Source organism: Marmota monax, unplaced genomic scaffold (genome assembly GCF_021218885.2).
Source record: "Marmota monax isolate L192 unplaced genomic scaffold, Marmota_monax_Labrador192_F-V1.1 WCK01_AAM20220418_F8-fsc01871, whole genome shotgun sequence".
Lineage (NCBI taxonomy): Eukaryota > Metazoa > Chordata > Mammalia > Rodentia > Sciuridae > Marmota > Marmota monax.
Genome location: NW_026692979.1, coordinates 5033 through 28049, shown reverse-complemented (window position 1 = coordinate 28049; position 23017 = coordinate 5033). Strand labels below are relative to the sequence as shown.

The 23017-nt window shown below is 37.6% G+C and overlaps 1 protein-coding gene and 1 pseudogene across 1 annotated transcript; both read left to right on the top strand.

The window, feature by feature from the left end:
* Nucleotides 1–702: 702 nt before the first annotated feature.
* On the top strand, nucleotides 703–23017 carry Rad51c (RAD51 paralog C; the record flags this gene model as incomplete). The annotated part of the gene is given in 7 exon segments (XM_046452357.2): nucleotides 703–913; nucleotides 1511–1769; nucleotides 2344–2510; nucleotides 5080–5213; nucleotides 12486–12617; nucleotides 22146–22212; nucleotides 22957–23017. Coding segments are annotated over 7 exon segments (938 nt in total), but the record flags the coding sequence as incomplete, so codon positions are not given.
* LOC124097807 (small nucleolar RNA U3) lies at nucleotides 21083–21251 on the top strand (annotated as a pseudogene).

Sequence of the window (23017 nt, the reverse complement as noted above, 5' to 3'; positions counted from 1 at the left end):
AGCGGTCATTTCCAGGCCTTCAACACCCTTTGCAACTCTACCGGGAGTCGAGTAAACCCACTATGGGTCATTACATGCTTACTTTTCTCAAGCTAAGCAGGCCGTGAAGTGCTAACGGTCTCAGAACCCTCCGTGCTCCAGGGTTGACTCGCGGGAAGGCGTGGGTGGGTGCGGGGATTGGACTAAGAGTCTCCCCGCGGAGGTGGGGGGGTCTGGCCCACAATCCCTCGCGAGGGCGGGAAAGGCAAAGGGTGGGGGCAGAAAAGGGGGGACGGCTAGCGAGAAGAGTCAAGGGGCTGGAATACTATAATAAGCATAGATTAATCCTTATATGACTGCTTCCTAGACTTGTCACACCAAAAAATTGGTTAACTAGCCTGTGTTCTTTTATTGCTCCCACTATCCCCACTCAGGGAATTAATTCCTGTTAATGACTGAGGCTTCCACTCAACAGGACAGTTCAGAGACAATGTGATGTGTAGGGCCTGCTGTGCCAAGCTCTCCATTCCTAAGATGGAGGCCATCCATCTTTTTATTGTCACCGTGTACATTAAATGGAGAAACCCTAAACGGTATATGAAGGAATCACTTCGGAAGCCTGGGAGGTGTGAAAGAAAACACGTATTCCCCACAGTGGCAAAGCTAAAGCCTCGTGCAGTCAGGCCTCAGAGCCCGCCCCTTCCGCTTTAGGATTGACGTCACAGCCCGGGCGCGGGAGTGCGGAGTTTTGGTCTCCCGGACTTAGCTACAGGGGTGGGGTCTGCGTTATAGTGTACTTAGGCGTTCCTCTTTGAAATGCAGCGGGATTTGGTGAGTTTCCCGCTGTCTCCTGCAGTACGGGTGAAGCTGGTGTCTGCAGGTTTCCAGACTGCTGAGGAACTCCTGGAGGTGAAACCCTCCGAACTCAGCAAAGGTAAGGACTGCTGACGGCAAGCTTAGGTACGCGGTCGCCTCTCGCTCCCGCCACCTCAGTCTTCTTTCTCCTGCTCTCAGGCTTCAGTTCAGTCTCTGTCTGCGTGCTGCCTCCCGCGGCCTCGTTTAAAAAGTGAAAGAATTCCTCGAGGCCACTTGAAATTCGTCGGAAGGGGCCCAGGATGTAGCTCAGTGATCGTGGGGCAGCAACACACACACACACACGCTCTCACGCATACACGCACACACGCACAAGAAACCAAAACAAAGAACAGTTGTTCACTGGATGGTTGGGAAAACCGTGTTTGTGGACACCCCCCCCCCCCTACTGGGGATTGAACTCTGGTTGGTGCTCTACCATTGAGCCACATCCTCGGTCAGCCCTTTTGAGACAGCCTCAGTAAGTTGCCGAGAGGCTGGCCTTGAACTTGGTGCCCCTCGTTTCAGCCTCCCAAGTGGCTGGGATTACAGGCGTGTGCCACTGCACCTGACTTTACTATCACTCATGTTATCTAAAAAAATTAATGAAGACAATCCATAATTGTGTTTGTTTTTTAAATCTCTAAAATCAATGGTCTATTTGTTATTTTACTTTCAGAAGTTGGAATATCTAAAGAGGAGGCTTTAGAAACTCTGCAGATTATAAGAAGAGAGTGTCACACAAATAAACCAAAATATGCTGGTGCGCCAGAGTCAGGCAGGAAGTGTACAGCACTGGAACTTCTCGAGCAGGAGCAAACCCAGGGCTTCATTATTACCTTCTGTTCTGCACTAGATAATATTCTTGGCGGTGGAGTACCCTTAATGAAAACAACGGAAATTTGTGGTGCACCAGGTGTTGGAAAAACACAATTATGGTAAAGTAAGATGTTCCCCTTTTAAGGGCAGGTTTAATAACATTTTATGTAAGTAGTAGAGTGTGGTGTGCTGTGTGTTTACAGTCAAGAAACCATAAAAGGTGTGCTCTTAATTTTGTATATGTGTGTGTGTGTGTGTGCATAGAACAAAACCCAGTTCACCATTTATATTACTTCAGTACCATATCTTGATAAATTGAAACAATTATTTTGGTATCAAAAATGTTTCCTTTGCAATATGATATGGTCATGAGGCAGTCTTCTGTTATTAATTCACTCCTGAGAATATATTGGAAAGTGAAATGTTTGAAAGTGGATTTATGCATAAGATAGGTTTCTATTTCCAGAAGCCTAGAAAGCACTAATAATTTCTTAATCTTGGTTTTATAGGCACAGTCTTCCCCTAATCCAAGCATCAGTTGATTCACAATCATCTGGTCCACAGAGAGTTAGCCATCTCTTTTGCTTGGGGAGTATATTTGCATTTATAAAACTTTAGTGGTACCTAACTGGTCATTACCTGGAGTTCGAAAGACACTGCAGTAGATGATCATGATAACTTATTTCTTGACAGTATGCAGTTGGCAGTCGATGTGCAGATACCAGAATGTTTTGGAGGAGTGGCGGGTGAAGCAGTTTTTATTGATACAGAGGGAAGCTTTATGGTTGACAGAGTGGTAGACCTTGCTACTGCCTGCATTCAGCATCTTCATCTTATAGCAGGAACACACATGGAAGAAGGTAAGTTAACAAATGATCCTCTTTCTTTCTGTGTAACAAAGGTTGTTTGCATTTGCGCCCATCTCAGAACTCAGCAAGAGACCATTTTGAATGTGAAGCTTAATGGTTTAACAGTGTATTAACGTCAAATGCTCTTGCATCTGTTACAAGCACTATAGCTGGAACTGGCTTTTTCTTCCCCTTCTGTGGACCTCATTGTAGTAATTCTGGGGCAAACCAATGCATGTATTTCAGTGTATGACTTCAAAACATCATATTCCAACTGGCCAGATGTAAGCTAATGTGGACATCATATTATGAGTGAATGTTGTTAGGTGCATATGTTGACTTCCACACTGGTTTTCCAATAACCAAATGCTTTGAAATCTGCATCTAGAAATGTTCAGAATGTTAAGCTGTTGACCTTTGGGGGCTTTGAATAGTATATAATTTACTTTATAACTGCATTAATTGTATCATTTAAGAATTTGGGAGGCTTTTAGGGGGTATTTATTAGATTAAAAAGGATTTTTTAAAAAGATAGTTTATATTCAAGTTCTTGTCCTTTCAGTTACTTTTTTTTTAATTGTTCTTTTTACATATATGTGACAGTAGATTACATTTTGACATTATACATACATGGATTATAATTTATTCCAATTAGGATCCCATTCTTATCTCTTTTTTAAAATATTTTTTAAGTTGTCAGTGGACTTTATATATATATGTGGTACTGAGAATCGAACCCAGTGCCTCAAACATGCTAGGCAAGCGCTCTATCACTGAGCCACAACCCCAGCCCCCATTCTTATCTTTTTAATTATTATATAAAAGCAAGTGGGTAGTTTGACTATTTTCTTTTGCTTTATTTTTATCTTCATCTTATTTCTTTCTTTCTTTATTTTTGTAAGTGTGGTACTAGGTATTGAATCTACGGCCTTGCACATCCTGGGAAAATGCTCTTCCACTGAGCAACATCCGGAGCCCTTTATTTTTATTTATTTACTATTTCTGTTTGTTTGTAGGACTGGGGATTGAAGCTAGGGGCACTCTACCACTTAGCCACATACCCAGCACTTTGTCTTTTTTATTTGTTTATTTTTAATTTTTATTTATTTTTGGTACTGGGAATGGAACTCAGGGCACTCAACCTCTGAGCCACATACCCAGCCCTATTTTGTATTTTCTTTAGAGATAGGGTCTCATTGAATTGCTTAGCACCTTGCTGTTGTTGAAGCTGGCTTTGAACTTGAGCTCCTTCTGCCTCAGCCTCCCTAGCCGCTGGGATTATAGGCATGCGCCACTGTACCTGGCTTGTATTTTTTGAGACAGATGTCCTTAAGTTGCCCAGGCTGACCTTAATTTTATACACCTGCCTCAGCCTCCCAAGTAGGTGGAATTACAGGCATTTGCAGTCCTTACATTTTTCTCTAGAAGCTTAAGAAAGGGATGCTTTTCATAAGATGCTTGTACTTCCATTGAGCAACTATAATTAGCTGTATATTTTCATTTTCATGTAGGTACTAAGTGTCTTAATTAATCACCATTAACATCTACTAAAAGACATTGTACACTGGCAGAACATGTCACCCCCAAATATGCCATTTTGGCAAAAGGTTTATTTTGAGCTGAAGGCAATTGAGAAAAAATATAAAGGAAAGCTTTCTACCTTGTCCGTATTTTCATAAAAACAACGCAAATGTGCTAAGGTGTTTTCTCTCCCCTCTCTGCCAAGGAAAGACAAAAAATAATCACCAGAGACAATTTTAGACTCTGTCAGCATGGAGGAATCAGCCAACAGAGGAATCTAAGTAACAAACTTCATTAGCTAGTCTTTTTATTTTTTTTTTTAATTTTAAAAATATTTTTAGGTGTAGATAGACACAATACCTTTATTTTGTTTATTTAGGTTTTTTTTTTTTTTTTTTTTTTTAATGTGGTGCTGGGGATCAAACCCAGTGCCTCACGCATGCTAGGCAAGCGCTCTGCCACTGAGCCCCACTCCAGCCCTTCATTAGGTAGTCTTTATCTTCCATGAATTTCCCATATATTTGCCTTCCTACAATTTGCTAGCTCTAGAGACTCAAGGTCCTTTTCCTTTGTCTTTTCACTTCACTAAGAATTTATTGTTCCTTTGGTAAAATGAGCCAAAATTCTAACCAAGTTTTTGAGATACTAATCTTTGGACTCCCATTTATTATATATGTGATGAATATATGTTATTCAATTTTTGTTTTTCTATTGTTAAACTGTCTTTGTCAGTCTAGTTTATTTCAGCCAGAGAACTTGGGAAAGTAGTAGGAAAAAACACTTTTTCCACCCAGATGTGCTGGTGTATTCCTATATTACCAGCATCTTGTTAGGCTGAGGCAAGAGGATTGCAAGTTTTTTGAGGTCAGCCTACACAACTTAGCAGGTGCATCTCAAAATAAAAAATATAAAGGACTAAGGATGTAATTCAGTGGTAGAATGTTCCTGGGTTCAATCCCCGGTAAAGTCCTCTCCCACACACACAGGTATTATTTTCCTACAATCATCAACATATCCATACGAGTAAAACTTAGTAAGATGCTGTTTTGTTTTTCTTTAGAACACGAAAGAGCTTTGAAGGACTTCACTCTTGAAAATATTCTTTCCCATATTTACTATTTTCGTTGTCATGATTATACAGAACTACTGGCGCAAGTTTATCTTCTTCCAGATTTCCTTTCAGGTCATTCAAAGGTATGAGTCAAACAACTGAAATATAACTAACTAAATATCTTTGGATGTGTTTGATAAGCATGAAAAATAACTATGAAGTATGGTAGCATAAAATTAAAGTCAAAGCCAAAAAAGAATATGTCTTTTTTCCCTGTCCTACGATATATTTATATACATTTATGTTTATTTTGTATATACGTATATACAATTCAAATTTCAGTTTCAAAACTACTTATGTATACTTGTGTATATACGGTAGTTTTGAAGTTTAAATAAGTTTATTTATTTATTTTTAAAATAATTTTAAAATTGAAATATCAAGGAACTATAAAGTTGAGTTTATTTCTTGGTTCTTATGATCTACATATCTTTTCTTTTGTCATTATCACTGTTTAGTTAGCAGTGTCGGGATGGAACCCAGGGCCTTACACATGTTAGACAAGTGTTCTACCACTGAGCTACACCCTAGCCCTACTTTTTACTTTCCAATTTGGATGCTTGTATTTATTTTTTATTTTGCTTTATTGCTCTAGCTAGACTTCCAGTGTAATGTTGACTAACTGATGAAAGTGAACATTCTTGTCTTATTACTGATCTTGGGGAAAAGTTTTCATTTCAGCATTAAGTAACTTAATCTTCATTATTCACAGATTCCACCCCCCCACCCCCTACTGGAGATTGAACCCAGGGACATTCTACCATTGAGTTACATCCCCAACTCTTTTCTTTCTATTTATTTATTTATTTTAAGTTGTAGATGGACCCAATGTCTTTATTTATTTACCAACTTTATGTGGTGCTGAGGATTGAATCCAGTGCCTCATGCATGTGAGGCAAATGCTGTCCAACTCTTTTTTATTTATTTTGAGAAGGTTTCACTGAGTTGCCCAGGCTGGGCTTGAATTTATGATTCTTCTGCCTCAACCTCCCAAGTTGCTGGATTTATAGGTGTGTATGTACCCCATACTGACAAAGTATATAAATGTAAATTTGCTTGGTTGCTAAGATTTATTTGTAACCCCCAAATCAATACTAACAATGCTTTATAGTCATTTGTAGATATGTTAATTTAAGCTACCATAATAAAAATGCTATAGATTGGATGGCTTAACAACAAATTTTTATTTTCTTACAGTTGTGGAGGCTAGAAATCCAACATAAAGGTTCAGGATGATTTGCTTGCTGGCAAATCTTCCTGGCTCACAGTCACCTCATGTGGTGGCGGGGAGGGAAAGAGGGAGGGAGGGGGGGGGAGAGAGAGAGAGACTGACTGTGAGTGAGAGGGAAAGGTTTGAAAGAGAGACAGCATGAGAGTGAGTGAGAGTGCATGTGCATGTTGTCTCTACTTACAAGGACACTAATCCTGAAGGATCAAGGCCCCATCTTTATGACCCTCATTTTATTTAACATTAACCTTACTTACTTACTTAGAAGCCTATTCTTCAAATACAGTTATGTTGTATGTTAAGGGTTCAACATGAATTTTAGGGGGACATAGTTCAGGCCTTAGCCTCTGCCCCTGGCCCTCCCCAAATTCAAATTCTTACATGCAAAACACATCTATTAGATCACAGTTACCTCGAAAGATTTATCTGGTTCCAGTATCAATTCTAAAGTCTAATTTAAAGTCTCATCTAAATGTGTTGGTAGACTCAAGTTAGAGTTCACCCTGAGGTAGAATTCCTCTCTAGCTGTGAGCCTGTGAAAATGGAAGAGTTATGTGCTTCTAAAATACAGTGGTAGGACAGGCATCAGGTAGATATTTGCATTCCAGTACTGAGGATTGAACCCAGGGGCACTTTATCACTGATCTATACTACACCCCAGTCCTTTTTTTTTTAATTTTGAGACGGGATCTTGCTAAGTTGCTGAGGATGTCCTCAAACTGTGATCCTCCTGCCTCAGCCTCCAGAGTCGCTGCCTGACTAGTACTGGTTCTTCTTTGCTTACCAATTCCTCTTTCAGTTCATCCTCTGTTGCTGTAGGCTTCAAAGAGGAACCAAGCCACTTCCTTTAACACTTAGAAGTCTCAGCTAAATAGCCAGTTTTCTTCTCTCTCACTTTTTATCTTCCACAAAACACTAGACTACAGCAACTAAGTTCTTTGCCACTTTATAACAAGGATCACCTTTCCTCCAATTTCGAATTACATGTTCCTCATTTCTATGACCTCACCAGAATCACCCTGGCCCCTTTTTGTATTCTTCTTTAGGTACTGGGGATTAAACCCAGGGACATTTTACCACTGAGCCACATCCCCAACCCTTTTTATTTTTTTATTTTGAAACAGGACCTCACTATGTTGCCGAGGCTGGCTTTGAACTTGCGATCCTGCTGCCTCAGTCTCCCAAGTTGCTGGTATTACAGGTGTAAGCCACTGTGTCCTGTTCAGTATCATCCATATTATTTGTGTGTGTCTGTGTGTGTGTGTGTGTGTATAAAATGTCCACATATCTAGCAAGCATCTCAAAATTCTTCCAGTTTGTACTCATTACTCTGTTCCAAAGCCACTTCTACATTTTCAGGTATTTGTGACAGTAGTACCTCAGTTCCTGATACTATAATGTGTTTTAGTCAGCTCTGGTTGTCATAATAAAAATATCGTAGATTTGAATGATTTAAAAACAGAAATTTCTCAGTTCTGAAGACTAGAAGTTCAAGATCAAGGTTATGGCTGATTTAGTTTCTTGTGAGGGATCTCTTGGCTTGTAGATGCACCTTTTTGCTGTGTCCTCAGTTGGGAGAAGGGAGTGAGCTTTCTGTGTGTGTGTCGGGGTGGGGGGGGGGCTACTTGGGATTGAACCCAGGGGTGTTCTGCCACTGAGCTATTTCCCAGTTTTTTAATTCTAATTTTGAGATAAGATCTCTCTAAATTTCTGAAGCTGGCTTCAAACTTGTGATTTCCTCCTGCTTCAGCTTCACCACAGATTACAGGCATGCATCACTGAACCCAGTATCTAGTGTCTCTTCTTAAAGTCACTAATTTTGTCAAATCAAGATATATATCTTATTATCTCATTTAACCTTAATTATTTCTTTTGAGGCCCTTTCTCTAAATACAAACACTTTTGGGGGTAGAGTTTCAACCTGTGAATATTGGGGGGGGAACAATTCATAGTTGCAGACATTTATATCATGTGAAAAACTGATTTTCCTTCCAACACATTCCTAGCTGAGGTTGAAGAAGATGATGCTTCACCTTCTTGTTTTAGCTCTCATACTGTAAACATGAGTATCTTTTTTGTGTGTTCTTTTTGTTTGTTTTAATTTTTTAGTTGTAGTTGGACACAATACCTTTATATATATATATTTATATATTTATATTTATTTATTTTTTAAAATTTATTTTTTAGTTTTAGGTGGACACAATATCTTTATTTTACATTTATGTGGTGCTGAGGATCGAACCCAGTGCCTCGTGCATGCTAGGCGAGCACTCTACCGCTGAGCCACAACCCCAGCCCATTGTGTGTTCTTTTTAATGCTGCATTTTTTTCTTTTTGTTGGTGATTTAAATGTTTAAAATGTCCCTCAGGTATAGTGCTTAACTGCTGGATAGTGTTTCTAAGCACAGGAAGGGTGTATTATGCCTTATGGAGAAAATACATGTATTAGATAAGTTGTTGGGTTTTTTGGTACAGGGGATTGAACTCGGAGGCACTCGATCACTGAGCCACATCCTCAGCCCTATTTTGTATGTTATGTAGAGACAGGGTCTCATTGAGTTGCTTAGCACCACACAATTGCTGAGGCTGGCTCTGAACTCGAGATTCTCCTGTCTTAGCCTCCCGAGCTGCTGGGATTATAGATGTGTACCACTGCACCTGGCTAGATAAGTTTTATTCCTGGGTAAATTATTGTGCTGTTGGTTGTAAGTCAATATTAATAAATCAACATATAATAAATGTTTTAAACAGGAATACACATAAATAAGGTTATGTAGCCTGGTATGGTGGTGTGTATAATCCCAGCTACTTGAAAGGAGTGGAGGATCACAATTTGGAGGCAGCCTGGACAATTTAGCAAGACCCTGTCTCAAAGTAAAAAGCAAAAAGGGCTGGGGATATAGGTCAGAGTAGGATAGAATGTCCCTGGGTTCAGTCCTCAGTATGGGGTGGGGGGAAGGGTGGAGTGTATACATTAATCAATTGATGAAAAATGTAACCAGAGGTTCATTGAAATGTAACCCTTTATTTTCCCTGGGAACAATAATTCGTTATTCACTGTTGGTAGTAGTTTATAGAATATATAGAACTACAAATTATAAGAGTCAACTTTGAAATCACCTATGTTTTTTTTTTTAATTGTTTGTTTTTGAAGGTACTAGGGATTGAAACATGGGGCACACTATTGCTCAGCTACTTACCCAACCCTTTTTATTTTTTATTTTGAGACAGGTTCTAACTAAATTGTCAGGCTAGCCTCAAACTTGCAGTTTTCCTTCCTCAGTCTCCCAAGTAACTGGCATTAGGCATGTGCCACCACATATGCTTTCATTTTTATATTCTTATACTTTTACCAGTTACAGAACTCTTGGTTTATTTTTATTTTTATTTTTTTGTCAGTTCAATTATGTTATCCAATCACCTGGCTTTGAGAATCACTGAATAAATATAGAAGACTAGGGGTACTAGAGGTTGAACCAAGAGCCTTTTGCATGCTAGGCAAGTATTCTACCAGTGAGCCACACTCCCAGCCCTTTTTAAAGGTCTCATTTAATTGCTTAAACTAGACTTGAATTTTAGATTCTTCTGCTTCACCTTAGACAGTAGCTGGGATTATAGGCATGTACCACTATGCATGACTTTTTGACCAATTCCTCTTACTTCTCCATTGGTCTGCTGGTAAATATTTATTTTTATTTATTCATTTAAATTTCACCACTTCAAAAGGAAAGGCCCTACCCATTTCTTAATCGTTCCCTGTTCTTCTCTCCTAAGCCCCTACAACTATCAGTTCGTGTTCTGTTTCTGTAGATTTACGTATTCTGGATATTTCATATAATAAATATATGACCTGTATGTCTGGCTTTTCCACTTAGCATGTTTTTAGAGTTCATCTGCATTGTAGCATATGTCAGAATTTTATTCCTTTTTAATAATATTCCATTGTATGTATGTAGTATAATATGTTTATCCTTTAATTAGTTGATAGATACTTAGATTATTTCTTTTCTTTTGGCAGTTGTGAACAGTGCTGCTATGAGCATGTATTTATAAATATTTGTTATAGTACCATTTTTCAGGTTTTTTTGGGTATGTCTAGGAGTAGAATTGCTGAATCATATGGTAATCTTGTGTTTCAACTTTTTGGGGACCCACCAAAATTTTTTTTTTTTTAAACAGTGTATGAACCACTTTATGTTCCCACCAACAATGTATGGGGGTTTTGTTGATTTTAATTTTTCTAAACTTGTATTCATATCTAAACTATGCCATGATTTGGAAAATCAAGCTACCCATAGCCACTTGACTATGTTTAATAGTCTGTTGAATAGTCAAGTGATACAAGAAGTTGACTATATCATTAATGAACAGATACTGTTGTAAAAATGAATGCTGGGGGCTGGGGTTGTGGCTCACTGGTAGAGTGCTTGCCTTGAATGTATGAGGCACTGGGTTTGATTCTCAGCACCACATATAAATAAAAAATAAAGTTCCATCAACATGAAAATGAACAAAATAAAATTTTAAAAAATGAATGTTGGTTACATTTTTGCTTAAGTTAACTAATATGATAAAAATAAAACAATAAAATTGGCTAAGTTTCATTTTGTTTTGCTGAATTGACTTTTTTCTCCCTTCTGGATAGTAGACACTAAACCCAGGGGTGCTATATCACCAGCCCTTTTTAATTTTTATTTATTTATTTAAAAAATTTTTTTTTCAGTTGTTGATAGACCTTTATTTTATTTGTTTATATGCAGTGCTGAGAATTGAACCCAGTGCCTTACACATGCCAGGCAAGTGCACTACTGCTGAACCACAGCCCCAGCACACCCTTTTTTATTTTTATTTTAAAAAATTATTTATTTTTAGTACTGGAGATTGAACCCAGGGGCACTGAGCCACATCCCCAGCCCTTTTTATTTTTTTTATTTTGAGATAGGGTCTCACTAAGTTGCTTTAGGACCTTGCTAAATTGCTTAGGCTGACCTCAGACTTGTGATCCTCCTGCCTCAGCCACTTAAGCCCCTGGGATTACAGATGCATACTACTGTATATCTGGCTGAATATTTCCTAGATTTTTGGTGAAATTCACAATGTAATGGCTACAGATACAACACATTTTAAAATTCTGATTTGGACATTTTCTACCTCACATTATTAAATGGACTTTTTATAGATAATAAAATAAGCTCAGATCTGTGGCTAATTTGTTAGCTGATTTCCATGGAGAAAATACTGCCATTATAGATGATTTCAAAGCTATTGACTTGATGGCATTAATCATGGAGGTGGAAGAAGAGACAACATTCATTAGCCTGTCTTTCTATGGTATTTCCCCTGTAAAGGACTATAGGTATGGGTCACCATGCCTGCATCTGCTGAAGAGGGTTTTTTGTTTGTTTGTTTTGTTTATAATGTAACAGGAACCCTGAAAATAAAATTGTTATGTTTAATTGGGCAGTGGTGGGGGGTGTGTCCTCAGTGGTAGAATGTGTGCTTAGGGTGCACAAGGTCCTGGGTTCGACTCCAAACACCAAAATATGTACATATGTGCATAAAATTGGTATATTTAATGGAGAAATTTGTTTAGCTTTTTTTTTTTTCCCCCTATGATGCTGGGCATTGAACCCAGGCTTCATGCATGGTAGGCAAGTGTTCTATTACTGAGCTGTACCTCCAGTTCTTTACCAAGAATTTAAATATGGGCTGGGTTTGTAGCTCAGTAGTAGAGCACTTGCCTTGCATGCGTGAGGTACTGGGTTCAATCCTTAGCACCACATAAAAATAAATAAAATAAAGATATTGTGTCCACCTACAACTAAAAAAAAATGTGCTTTATTAGTTTAAAATACCTCTATAAAAACCTGTGTATACTGGCAAGTTATATGAAAATTGTTATTATTTCTTTTTCTTTTTGAGTTAAATTGTCAAAACAAGGGTGCCTTTTAATTTTTGGTAATTACTTCAGAAAACAGTGTATAAATAGATTTATAAATTTCCAAATGAAAGCCTTTCTTTGAGGAGTTAGAAAAAAAGCCCTTGATTTTAAAGTATTTTTTGTAATGAATTATGCTTTTTGGATGCCATTCTTTATTATTTTTAATATCATTATCTCTTTCTTTAGGTTCGATTAGTGATAGTAGATGGAATTGCTTTTCCTTTTCGCCATGACATTGATGACCTATCCCTTCGAACTCGATTACTAAATGGCCTTGCCCAGCAAATGATCAGCCTTGCAAATAATCACAGATTAGCTGTAAGTATTACTGATCAAGAGAGTTTCTTTAATAAACTCAAGACTGTATAAAATATTAATGTCTACAAATACCAAGGTAGATTTTGCCTTACTCTACAAAGGAAAAAAATACGTACATGCAGGGTTTTTTTGGTTTTGTTTTGGTACTGAGGATTGAACCCAGAGGTATTTTACCAGTGAACCACATTTTCCAGCCTTTTTAAAATTTTTTATCTTGAGATAGGGTCTCACTAAATTGCTCGGGGCTGGCCTCAAACTTTTGATCGTCCTTCAGCTTCCTGAGGTGCTGGGTTATTACAGGTGGATTACACCACCACACCCAGTGGACGCAGTTTTGAAGGTTGTTTTATTTTGGTTTGGTTTATAAAAAGAATTAGTACTAGTCGTAAGTGTCTTGTATCTGTTTTCTTGCAAAATAACAAGCATAATCAATGTAATTTAAAAAAAAAAAAAAACTTTGATAAATAAATGCCACCTTTGGTAATTGTATTTTATCTTTATCTAAATATATATTTTATGTTTATAACGTCCTCATTTTTATTTAGTAAGTATTTCATCATTTCATAGTAAAAAAATCATAGACTCATGGATTGGAAAAAATCATAATGTAAACAACCTAGTGTATTAAGGTAGAGCCAACTCTTTGAGATTTGAATGTGAAAAGAGAGGTAAATATAAGCTCAGAAATAAAGAGATAAAAAAGTAAGCTTTTTTTTTTTTTTGATATCACACAAAATACCAGACCAGCTTTGAGTTTACAATCCTGCCTCAGTCTCCTGTAATTCCTAGCTGGAATTACAGGCACACACCTCATGTGGCTTTTTTATTTTTTTAAACTTTAAACCACCTGTTTACCATTACTTTCCATTCTGCTACCCTATCTTACCACTGACAAACATACTTTTGTTAGGAGGAAGATGGAATCTCAAACTGTTTTACTTAATTTTTTTTTGTTTTTACCCTGATTAGAATCTTTAAACACATCTTTGCAATACATTATAAGTTAATAAAGAATTCTTTCTATAAAATTTAAAACATACATATCTTCTTTGAGTTTCAGAGTTTTTGCCATATTCTGAGAAGGATAGCTTCTATGTTTGAATTAATTTTTGCCATTAATTTAGCCTTGTTAATACCTGAATCAGTGAAGAATCCCCAGTAGAGGGCACTCAAGACTAACGGGTTGCATAGTTTTTTTAAGTTTATTTATTTTCCCCAGACTAAATTTCACTGTGTTACCCAGATTGGACTTGAACTTGAGATCCTCCTGCCTCAGCCTGCTGAGTAGCTGGGATTACATGGGTGTTTCACTGCACTTAACTAGGATTTTGTTTTAACAGTAATAGCTTCATCTTTTTTTTTTCTTTCTTTTATCTTTCTGTGTTCCTGTGAATGGAACCCAGGCTTCATACATGATAGGCAAGCCTTCTGTTATTGGGCTATGTCCCCAGCCCTTTTTATATTTTATTTTGAGACAGATTCTTGTTAAGTGTGGTCTCAAACTTGGAATCTTCCTGACTCAGCCTCCCTAATGGCTGGGAGTACAGGCACATGCTTCTGCATCTGGCTTCAAATCAATTGTCCTTATTTTGGGCAGGGGTACTAGGGATCAAACCCAGGGTGCTCTATCTCTACCCCTTCTTTAAATTTCAATTTTGAGACAGGGTCTTGCTCAGTTGCTGAGGTTGATCTAGAACTTGGAGTCCTCCTGCCTCAGCCTCCTGATTTGCTGGACTTATAGGTGTGTGCCCCATGCCCAACTAGAATAAATTTCTTAATGTGAAAGTATTAAACCAAAGGAATCTTTTTTTTCCCTCCCTGTAGAACTAGGAATTTAACCCAGCTGTACTTTACCACTGAGCTATACCCGTAGCCTGTTTTTTTTTTTTTTAAACAGGATCTAACTATGTTGCTTAGGGTTTTGCAGAGCTGATGAGGCTGGCCTCAAACTTGCAACCTTCTTCTCAGCCTCCCTAGTAGCTGAGATTTCAGGTGTGTGCCACCACACCTGGCAAAGGATTCTGTTTTTAAGCATTTTGCTTGAGCATTTTCTTTCATACTATTAAATTACTCTCAGAAAGCATGTTCCAAAATATGCTCTCTTTTAGCAATGAATGGAAATTCTTGTTTTCCCACATCTTTCTCACCTTTTGGTATTACCAGTCTTTTAACTCTTTTCCAAAATGAAATGAGGACAGGGTCTTGCCTAGTTGCTTGGGGCCTTGTTAAATTGCTGAGGCTGTCTTTGAACTTGCAGTTCTCCTGTCTTGGCCTCCCTGGCCACTGGGATTACAGGCCTATGCCACCATGCCTGACTAGGAAAGTCCTTTTAAAAATGTATTTCTAGGGCTGGGATTGTAGCTTAGTGGTAGAGCACTTGTCTAGCATGTGTGAGGCACTAGGTTCAATCCTCAGCACCACAGAAATATAAATAAATAAAATCAAGATATTGTGTCCATCTACAAGTAAAAAAAATTTTTAAAAAATGTATTTCTAGCCAGGCTTGGTGGTGTATGCCTATAATCCCAGCAGTTTGGGACGCTAAGGCAGAAGTATTGTGAGTTCAGCAAAAGTATGGTGCTAAGCAGCTCCAGGAGACCCTGTCTCTAAATAAAATACAAAATAGGGGTGGGGATGCGGCTCAGTGGTCGAGTGCCCCTGAGTTCAATCCCCAGTACCCCCTCTCAAAAAATAAATGTATTTCTTTAGTTATTAGCCAAAAATTTTATAACTGCTTTAATAAGGTGTAATTCACTTATCACTCACCCTTTTAAAGTAAGTAATTCAATGTTTTGGGCAAATTCAGGAAGTCATGGAAAAATCACCACTGTCTAATTTTAGGACATTTCTAGTCACTCCCAAAAAGAAATCTCTGCTCCACAATGACCCTTCAGACTATTAAAAATGTCTATACCTTTATTTTCTTCTCTAAGATCTCATGGAAATTTCTTCTGTTGCAAACCTGATGTCATGTACAGGGAAAGTAATTCCATAAAATATAGTTCCAAATTAAAAAAAAAAAAACCATTCTGCCCTCCCCATAGTCCCTAACAACCACTCATCTGCTTTATGTCTCTTTGAATTTGTCTCTTTTGGATGTTTCATATAAATAGAATCATGTAATATATGACCTCTTTTGTGTGGCTTCTTTCACTTAGCATAATGTTCTCAGTAGTCACCTATGTTGAACTGGGGATATAGCTTAGTGATGGAATGCTTGCCTAACATATTAAAAAAACACATAGATTCATTCATGTTTTAGCATATATATGTATCCTTTTATTATTTTATTTTATTTTATTGATATTAGTGCTTGAACCCAAAGGTGCTTTACCACTGAGCCACATCCCCAGCCTATTTTTCTTTTCTTTTTATTTTTCTGTACTGGGGATTGAACTCAGGGGCAATTTACTACTGAGCTACTTCCCCAGCCTTTTTTATTTTTTATTTTGAGACAGGGTCTTGCTAAGTTGTTTAGAGCCTTGCTCATTTGCTGAGGCTGGCATTTAACTTCTATCATCCTGTCTCAGCCTCTGAAGCCACTGGGATTACAAGCATGTACCCCATGCACAGCTTTTACTTTTTATTTTGAAACAGAGTTTTACCATGCCACTAGGGACTTTGCTAAGTTGCTGAGTCTAGCCTCAAATCTATAATCCTCCTACCTCAGCCTCCCAAGTCACTGGGATTATGGGCAGGTACCACCATGCTCTCAATATCCTTTTAATGACTAAATAGTTTTGCATTTTCTGAATATGCCACATTTTGTTTATCATCAGTTGAAGGGCATTTGGATAGTGAAAGTTTTGTTTTGTGAATTTAACCTTTATTTTATTTATTTGTTTTCATGTGGTGCTGAGGATTGAATTTAGTGCCTCACATGTGCTTTCCACTGAGCCACAATCCCAGCCTCGTGAAAGTATTTTTAAAGCTCTGAAGTTTATAATTTCAAAATGATTGTTAATTTTACTGTTTTAAAGGCTTATTTATAATGAGAACCTTGGAGTAATAACATGGTCATTTGTATCATGTTGAGTCCAATATTTTTGTAGAAATAGTGTAATTATTTTGTAAAGATTTGCTAATAATTCAAAATTGAATTTTAGGATGTTGGACAGCTGGTTCATTTTCTTGAATATATGTAATGGATAAGCTAAATACTAGGAACTAGTTCTGGCCAATAAAACTTTTGAAAAGATAGAAATTTGCAGTCTAGACCTTTGAAATGCTACTGAGGAACTGCATTTCTAGTTTTAATTTAACTTTTAAAAAGCTACATGTGACTAATGGCTATGGATCTGGTCATCATAGCTCTAAATAAAAAGTGTGGGCATAAGCAAATATTCTAGATGCTAAAACTTAAGCAGAATGTACAGTAAGAAGTATTACTCAGCATTTTGGGGAAGCTGGTTAGTCATACACTTCAGTTAATTACCAATTTAAATTCCTGCGTAGCTTGTTCTAAGATGCCTGGTATGAGGCAATGAATGAGGAAGGTACTATGGCACTTAAGGAGTGAATAATTTTAAAAAGTCATGTAATTCATTTGGTGTCTGATTGAGATTAAAATGAACTACAGAGTTATTTCTAGCTAAACAAAAATTTTAGTTATGTTGCCATTACAATAGAAATAGCCAAACAGCCTTTTCTTTTTTAAAAAATCATTTTATTATTATTATTATTTAGAAATCTTTTTTTTTTAACCTTAACTTTATTTTTATGTGGTGCTGAGGATTGAACCCAGCGCCTTGCACATACTAAGCGAGTGCTCTACCGTTGAGCCACAGCCTCAGCCCCTTGTTGTTTATTTTTTATGTGGTGATGGGTATTGAACCTAGGACCTTATGCATGCTAGGCAAGTGCTTTACCACTGAACTATCTCCCCAGCCCAGGCAGCCTTTTCTTGAGAGCTTGTTTGGAGGTTCTAGCAGGGGAACAAGCTACTCATATACCTTTGACTGAAGAAAAGTCCTCCTCTATCAGGGAAGATCTGCCTCTTGGACCGAGCATACAGCTCTGGGAGGGATGCACAGGGAGCGTTGAGGAAGGAAGGGATACCCTTCTAGCCATCCAGAGTCAGCTGAATCAACCCTGGTGATGAATGGGTGCCAGATTTTATAGCCAGATCGTCCTCACATCCTGAGCAGCATTTTCTTTCTTTCTTTCAAACAATTTTTTTCTTTTTAAGTAGGCAACTTATATTGCTTTTCAGAGAATTCTTTTTTCTTTAAGAGTTTTAGCTTGCAAAAGTAACTGTCTTCTTTCTGGAGGGATGTTTAGTAATGGAAGAATATTTAAAATAACCATTTGGGTTGGGCCTGGTGGCGCATGCTTGTAATCCCAGTAGTTTGGGAGGCTGAAGCAAGAGGATCATGGGTTCAAAGCCAGCCTCAGCAACTTAGAGAGGCCCTAAGCAACTGTTTCTAAATAAAATACAAAAAAGGGGCTGGGGATGTGGCTCAGTGGTTGAGTGATTCTGGGTTCAATTCCCAGTACAAAAAAATAATTATATATATATGAACAATAATAAATGCTGGAGAGGATGTAGAGAAAAAGGAACACTTTTACACTGTTGGAGGGATTGTGAATTAGTACAACCACTATGGGAATCAGTATCAATATTCCTGAAAACACTAGGTATGGAACCAGCATATGACCCAGATATTCCACTCCTCAGTATTTTTTATTTTTATTTATTTATTTTTTTAGTTGTTGATTGACCTTTATTTATTTACTTATATGTGGTGCTGAGGATCGAACCCAGTGTCTGCACGTGCTAAGTGAGTGCTCTACTGCTGAGCCACAACCCCAGCCCTCCACTCCTCAGTATTTATCCTAAAGAATTAAAGTCAGGATACTGTAGCAATAGATGCATACCCATGTTTGTAGCAGCACAATTAACATTAGCCAAACTATGGAATCAGTCTAGGTGTCCATCAACAGATGAATGAACAAAGGAAAAAATGACATATGTACACAGTATAGTTTTATTCAGCCATAAAGAAAAATGAAATTATGTCATTTTTAGGAAAATGGATGGAACTTGAGACTATCGTGTTAAGTGAAATAAGTCAAACTCAGAAGCTCAAAAGTCCTATGTTTTCTCTCATTTGTGGAAGCTAGAGAGGAAAAAGGAAAAGATAGGTGCTAGGGTAATCCCATGAAAAGCAAAGGGAGATCAGTAGAGTAGGGGAAAAGGAGGGGGACCAGGGAAGAGGGAGAAGTGCTGGGGTGGGAATATTGGTCAGATTATATTGTTATCTTGTGTGCATGTACTAATATGTAACAATAATCCCACCATCATGTACAACTATATGCACCAATAAAAAGTCTGGTGCAAAGAAAAACAAATTTAAAAAAGCATGGGGTGTGCGCTGGGGATGTAACTCAGTGATAGAGTGCCCTAGATTTACTTCCTAGTACCACCAAAAAATAAAAGTTTACTGTTGGGGTTGTGTGGAGGGGTGGCTCATAGATTATGTGGAGAATGGTCAAGGCCTTGGGTTCAATCCCTAAAATAAAAAAATAAAGTGATTGTCAAAACATGGAATCTTTGGCTAGGACTGTAGCTCAGTGGCAGAGCACTTGCCTGGCATGTGTGAGGCACTGGGTTCGATCCTCAGCACCACATAAAAATAAATAAATAAAGGTATTATGTCCATCTACAACTAAAAATTTTAAAACAAAAACATGGATTTTTTACCATAGGCCACTTTTTCATCCAAGAGAATTAGTAATATTTTTAGCTTTGAAGGCTATCTCTGAGTATAGCAACAACTGGTTATTACTAACAAAGTATTATAGTTTTAATTTAGAATTTGATCTGGTTACTGAGTTTTCCTATTTCTATTTGTATTATACTTTATGAATTTAGAGCTCATATTTTTTTCTCACTTGTTTTTTCTCTGTAAAATGATAAAGTTTAATGCCTATTTGTCTCCTTTCTAAACATATTCCTTTGAATAAAGATATTCTAGCCAGGCTCGGTGGTGCACGCCTAAAATCCCAGTGGCTTGGGAGGCTGAGGCAGGAGGATCGCGAGTTAAAAGCCAGCTTCAGCAAAGTGCTAAGCAACTCAGTGAGACCCTGTTTCTAAATAAAATACAAAAAATAGGGCTAGGAATGTGGCTTAGTGGTCAAGTGCCCCTGAATTCAATCCTCAGTACAAAAGAAAAAACAAACAATAGATAACTGTAATCTGAGTTACTTGGGAGGTTGAGGCAGAAGGATTGAGAGTTCAAGGTCAACCTGGACAATTTAGGAGACTCTGCTTAAAAAAAAAAAATATTCTGCTGAGGCAATAATGGTAAAGAACTCTGAATCTTTTAAGCCTCCGATTTCTTATGTGTAAAACTGGAATAACAATCCAATTTAGCCACATGCAGTGGTGCCCCCTGTAATCCAAGAGACTCTGGAGGCTGAGGCAGGAGGATTGCAAGCTTAAGGCCAGTCTCAGCAATTCAGCAAAGCTCTAGATAACTTTGGGAGACCCTGTCTCAAAATAAAAAATTAAAGGGTCTGGGAATGCAGCTCAGTGATAAAGCTGCAAAAATACAGTACCAAAATAAAGTACCAAAAATAGTATAAGTAAAATAGTACTCCATTATAGAATAGTTGTAAAAATTAGATAAGGTAATGAAAATAAATTGTATTTAAAAGTTTCTGGGGGCTGGGGATGTGGCTCAAGCGGTAGTGCGCTCGCTCGCTTGGCATGCGTGCGGCCCGGGTTCGATCCTCAGCACCACATACAAACAAAGATGTTGTGTCTGCCAAAAACAAACAAACAAAATAAATATTAAAAATTAAAAAAAAAGAAAAATAATTAAAAAAAATAATAAAATAAAAGTTTCTGGAATGTATTCAGTACTCAATAAATATTCATTACCACTATGATGTTGCAGCTGCTGTTCTGGTTATCTTACTGACTTACACAAAACTTGAATTTTTAAAAAAAATGTTTTTTAGATGTTAATGAACCTTTATTTTATGTATTTATTTGTGTGTGGTGCTGAGAATCGAACCCAGTGCCTCACACATGCTAGACAAGTGCTCTACCACTGAGCTACAACCCCAGCCTAAAACTTAAAAGTGAAGGTTTTCTAGTTCTCCAAGTTATGAAGCTTTTGTTCTTTGAGTCTTTATGTATTATTTGATTTGGTTTATTTTATTCTAACATTTTTACAGAAAGAACTTCTCTGTTCTTATCAAGGTTAGGCAATTCACAGTAGGCCACAGATGGTAAGGAACCTGCAGAGTTTTGCTCTAGAGTCCAACCTATGCCATACCACTTTTCTACTGCCGCCCCCCCCCCCCCCCCATTCTTACTTATTAAAAAGTTTTCTGATTGGGAGGCTTAGGCAGGAAGATTGTAAGTTTGATTGTCACCATGGGCAACTTAGATTTTGCCTCAAAATAATAAAAATAAAAAGGGCTGGGGATGTAGCTCAGTCCAGCCCCCAGTACTGAAAAAAATTTTTTTTTTCTCTGAATGTGTAGAGCACTGTGAACAAGGAAGAGGTACAGTTTTCTTTCCTGAGAGTAACACCAATTCTTGATGTTGCTTTGCTGCAACTGTTGCCTACCATTAATGATCATTCTTTATTTTTTAGTGGGGAAGAGATTGAACCCAGAAGTGTTTAACCACTGAGCCACATCCCCAGCCCTTTTTTATATTTTATTTAGAGACAGGTCTCACTGAGTTGCTTAGGGCCTCACTAAGCTGCTGAGGCTGACTTTGAATTTGCAATCCTCCTTGCCTCAGCCTCTGCAGCCGCTGGGATTACAGGTGTGCACCACCACACCTGGCTCAATATACTCTTCTTTTGGGATCTGCCAGCTCTGTTCAACAGCTATGATCTTTGTCAAGTTACATACTTTTTCCTGCCTTAGTTTCTCCAGCTCTAAAACTGACAAGATTAATATTTGTATTTATATGTATAGCACCCAAAATGTTACTGGGTTTGTGGCAAGCCCTCAATAAATAGTAGCTAATACTGTGCTAGGTGTGGTGGAATACAATTGTAGTCTCATCTACTTGGGAGGCTAAAGCAGGAGGGTTGCAAGTTCCAGACTTGGCAGCTAGGCTTGGGGTGTAACTCAGTGGTAGAGCATGTGGGTAAGGCCTTGGGTTCCATCCTCCATATGGGGGAAAAAAGTTTTTAGATAACTATTTTTATGAGCACACTTTTTTTTTTTTTTGGTACTAAATATTTGAACCCAGGGCACTTAACCACTAAGCAAAATCCCCAGCCTTTTTTGTTTTTTATTTTGAGACAGGGTCTTGTTAAGTTGCTTAGGGCTTCCTTAAGTTGCTGAGGCTGTCCTTGAATTTGTGATCCTCCTGCTTCAGCCTCCCAAGTCATTGGAATTACAGGCATGTGCACTGGAAAATTTTTTTTAATCTAAATATGTTTGTGTTTAACAATTTCTTTAGCAGTTATTCTATTTAGAAATCACAGGAGAGTGTACTTGATCATTTTGGAGAGAGACTCAGGTGAGTCTGACTTTCCCACATTTTTGCTTTTTTAGGTAATTTTAACCAATCAAATGACAACAAAGATTGATAAAAATCAGGCCTTGCTGGTTCCTGCATTAGGTAGGTAAATTAATGAGATGAGCATTTTTAATTTAACATTTTTTTCTGCCTTTTCATTTGATGTTTATTGAGTGCTATAAGGTCTATGAAAGCAGAGAGTGTTTATTTTGCTTATTGATAAATCTTAGCACCAAGCACAGTGTCCTTTCACTAATTTAACAGTTACTGAATATTTACTGTCAAGTACCTGAAATACAAATATTCAAAAAATTACTGCTACTATCAAAACCTCACAGTGGTAGTTAAGAGAAAAGAGTAATCCATTTAAATACATATCATATTACCATGAGTAGACTTATGACTCTGTTCCAAGCCTCAGCATGATTTTGTTAGAACAAAATGCCACAAGATGTATTTCCACTAAAATCTGTAAGAATATATATATATATATATATATATATATATAAATTTTTTTTGCCAGGCACAGTGATGTACATCTATCGTTTCAGCTACTTGGGGGACTGAGATAGGAGGCTCGCTTGAGTCCAGGAGTTTGAGGGCAGCCTGGACAACATAGATCCCATCTTAAAAAAAAAAAAAAGAGGCTAATGATTTGTAGTATTTCCCTAGATTGGTAAAACTCTATTAATCTTAGCATGTGACTCACGTCCTTTGATTTTTAAATCCAAGTACATTCTTGTTATGTTAAATTTGATGAAGTAAAACTATATTTTGTTAGAGGTATTCTAAGGAACTTATAGCCTAGTCAGCAAGGCAATATTAAGTTTTGTTCTTTTCTTTCAGGGGAGAGTTGGGGACATGCTGCTACAATACGGCTAATTTTTCAGTGGGACAGAATGCAAAG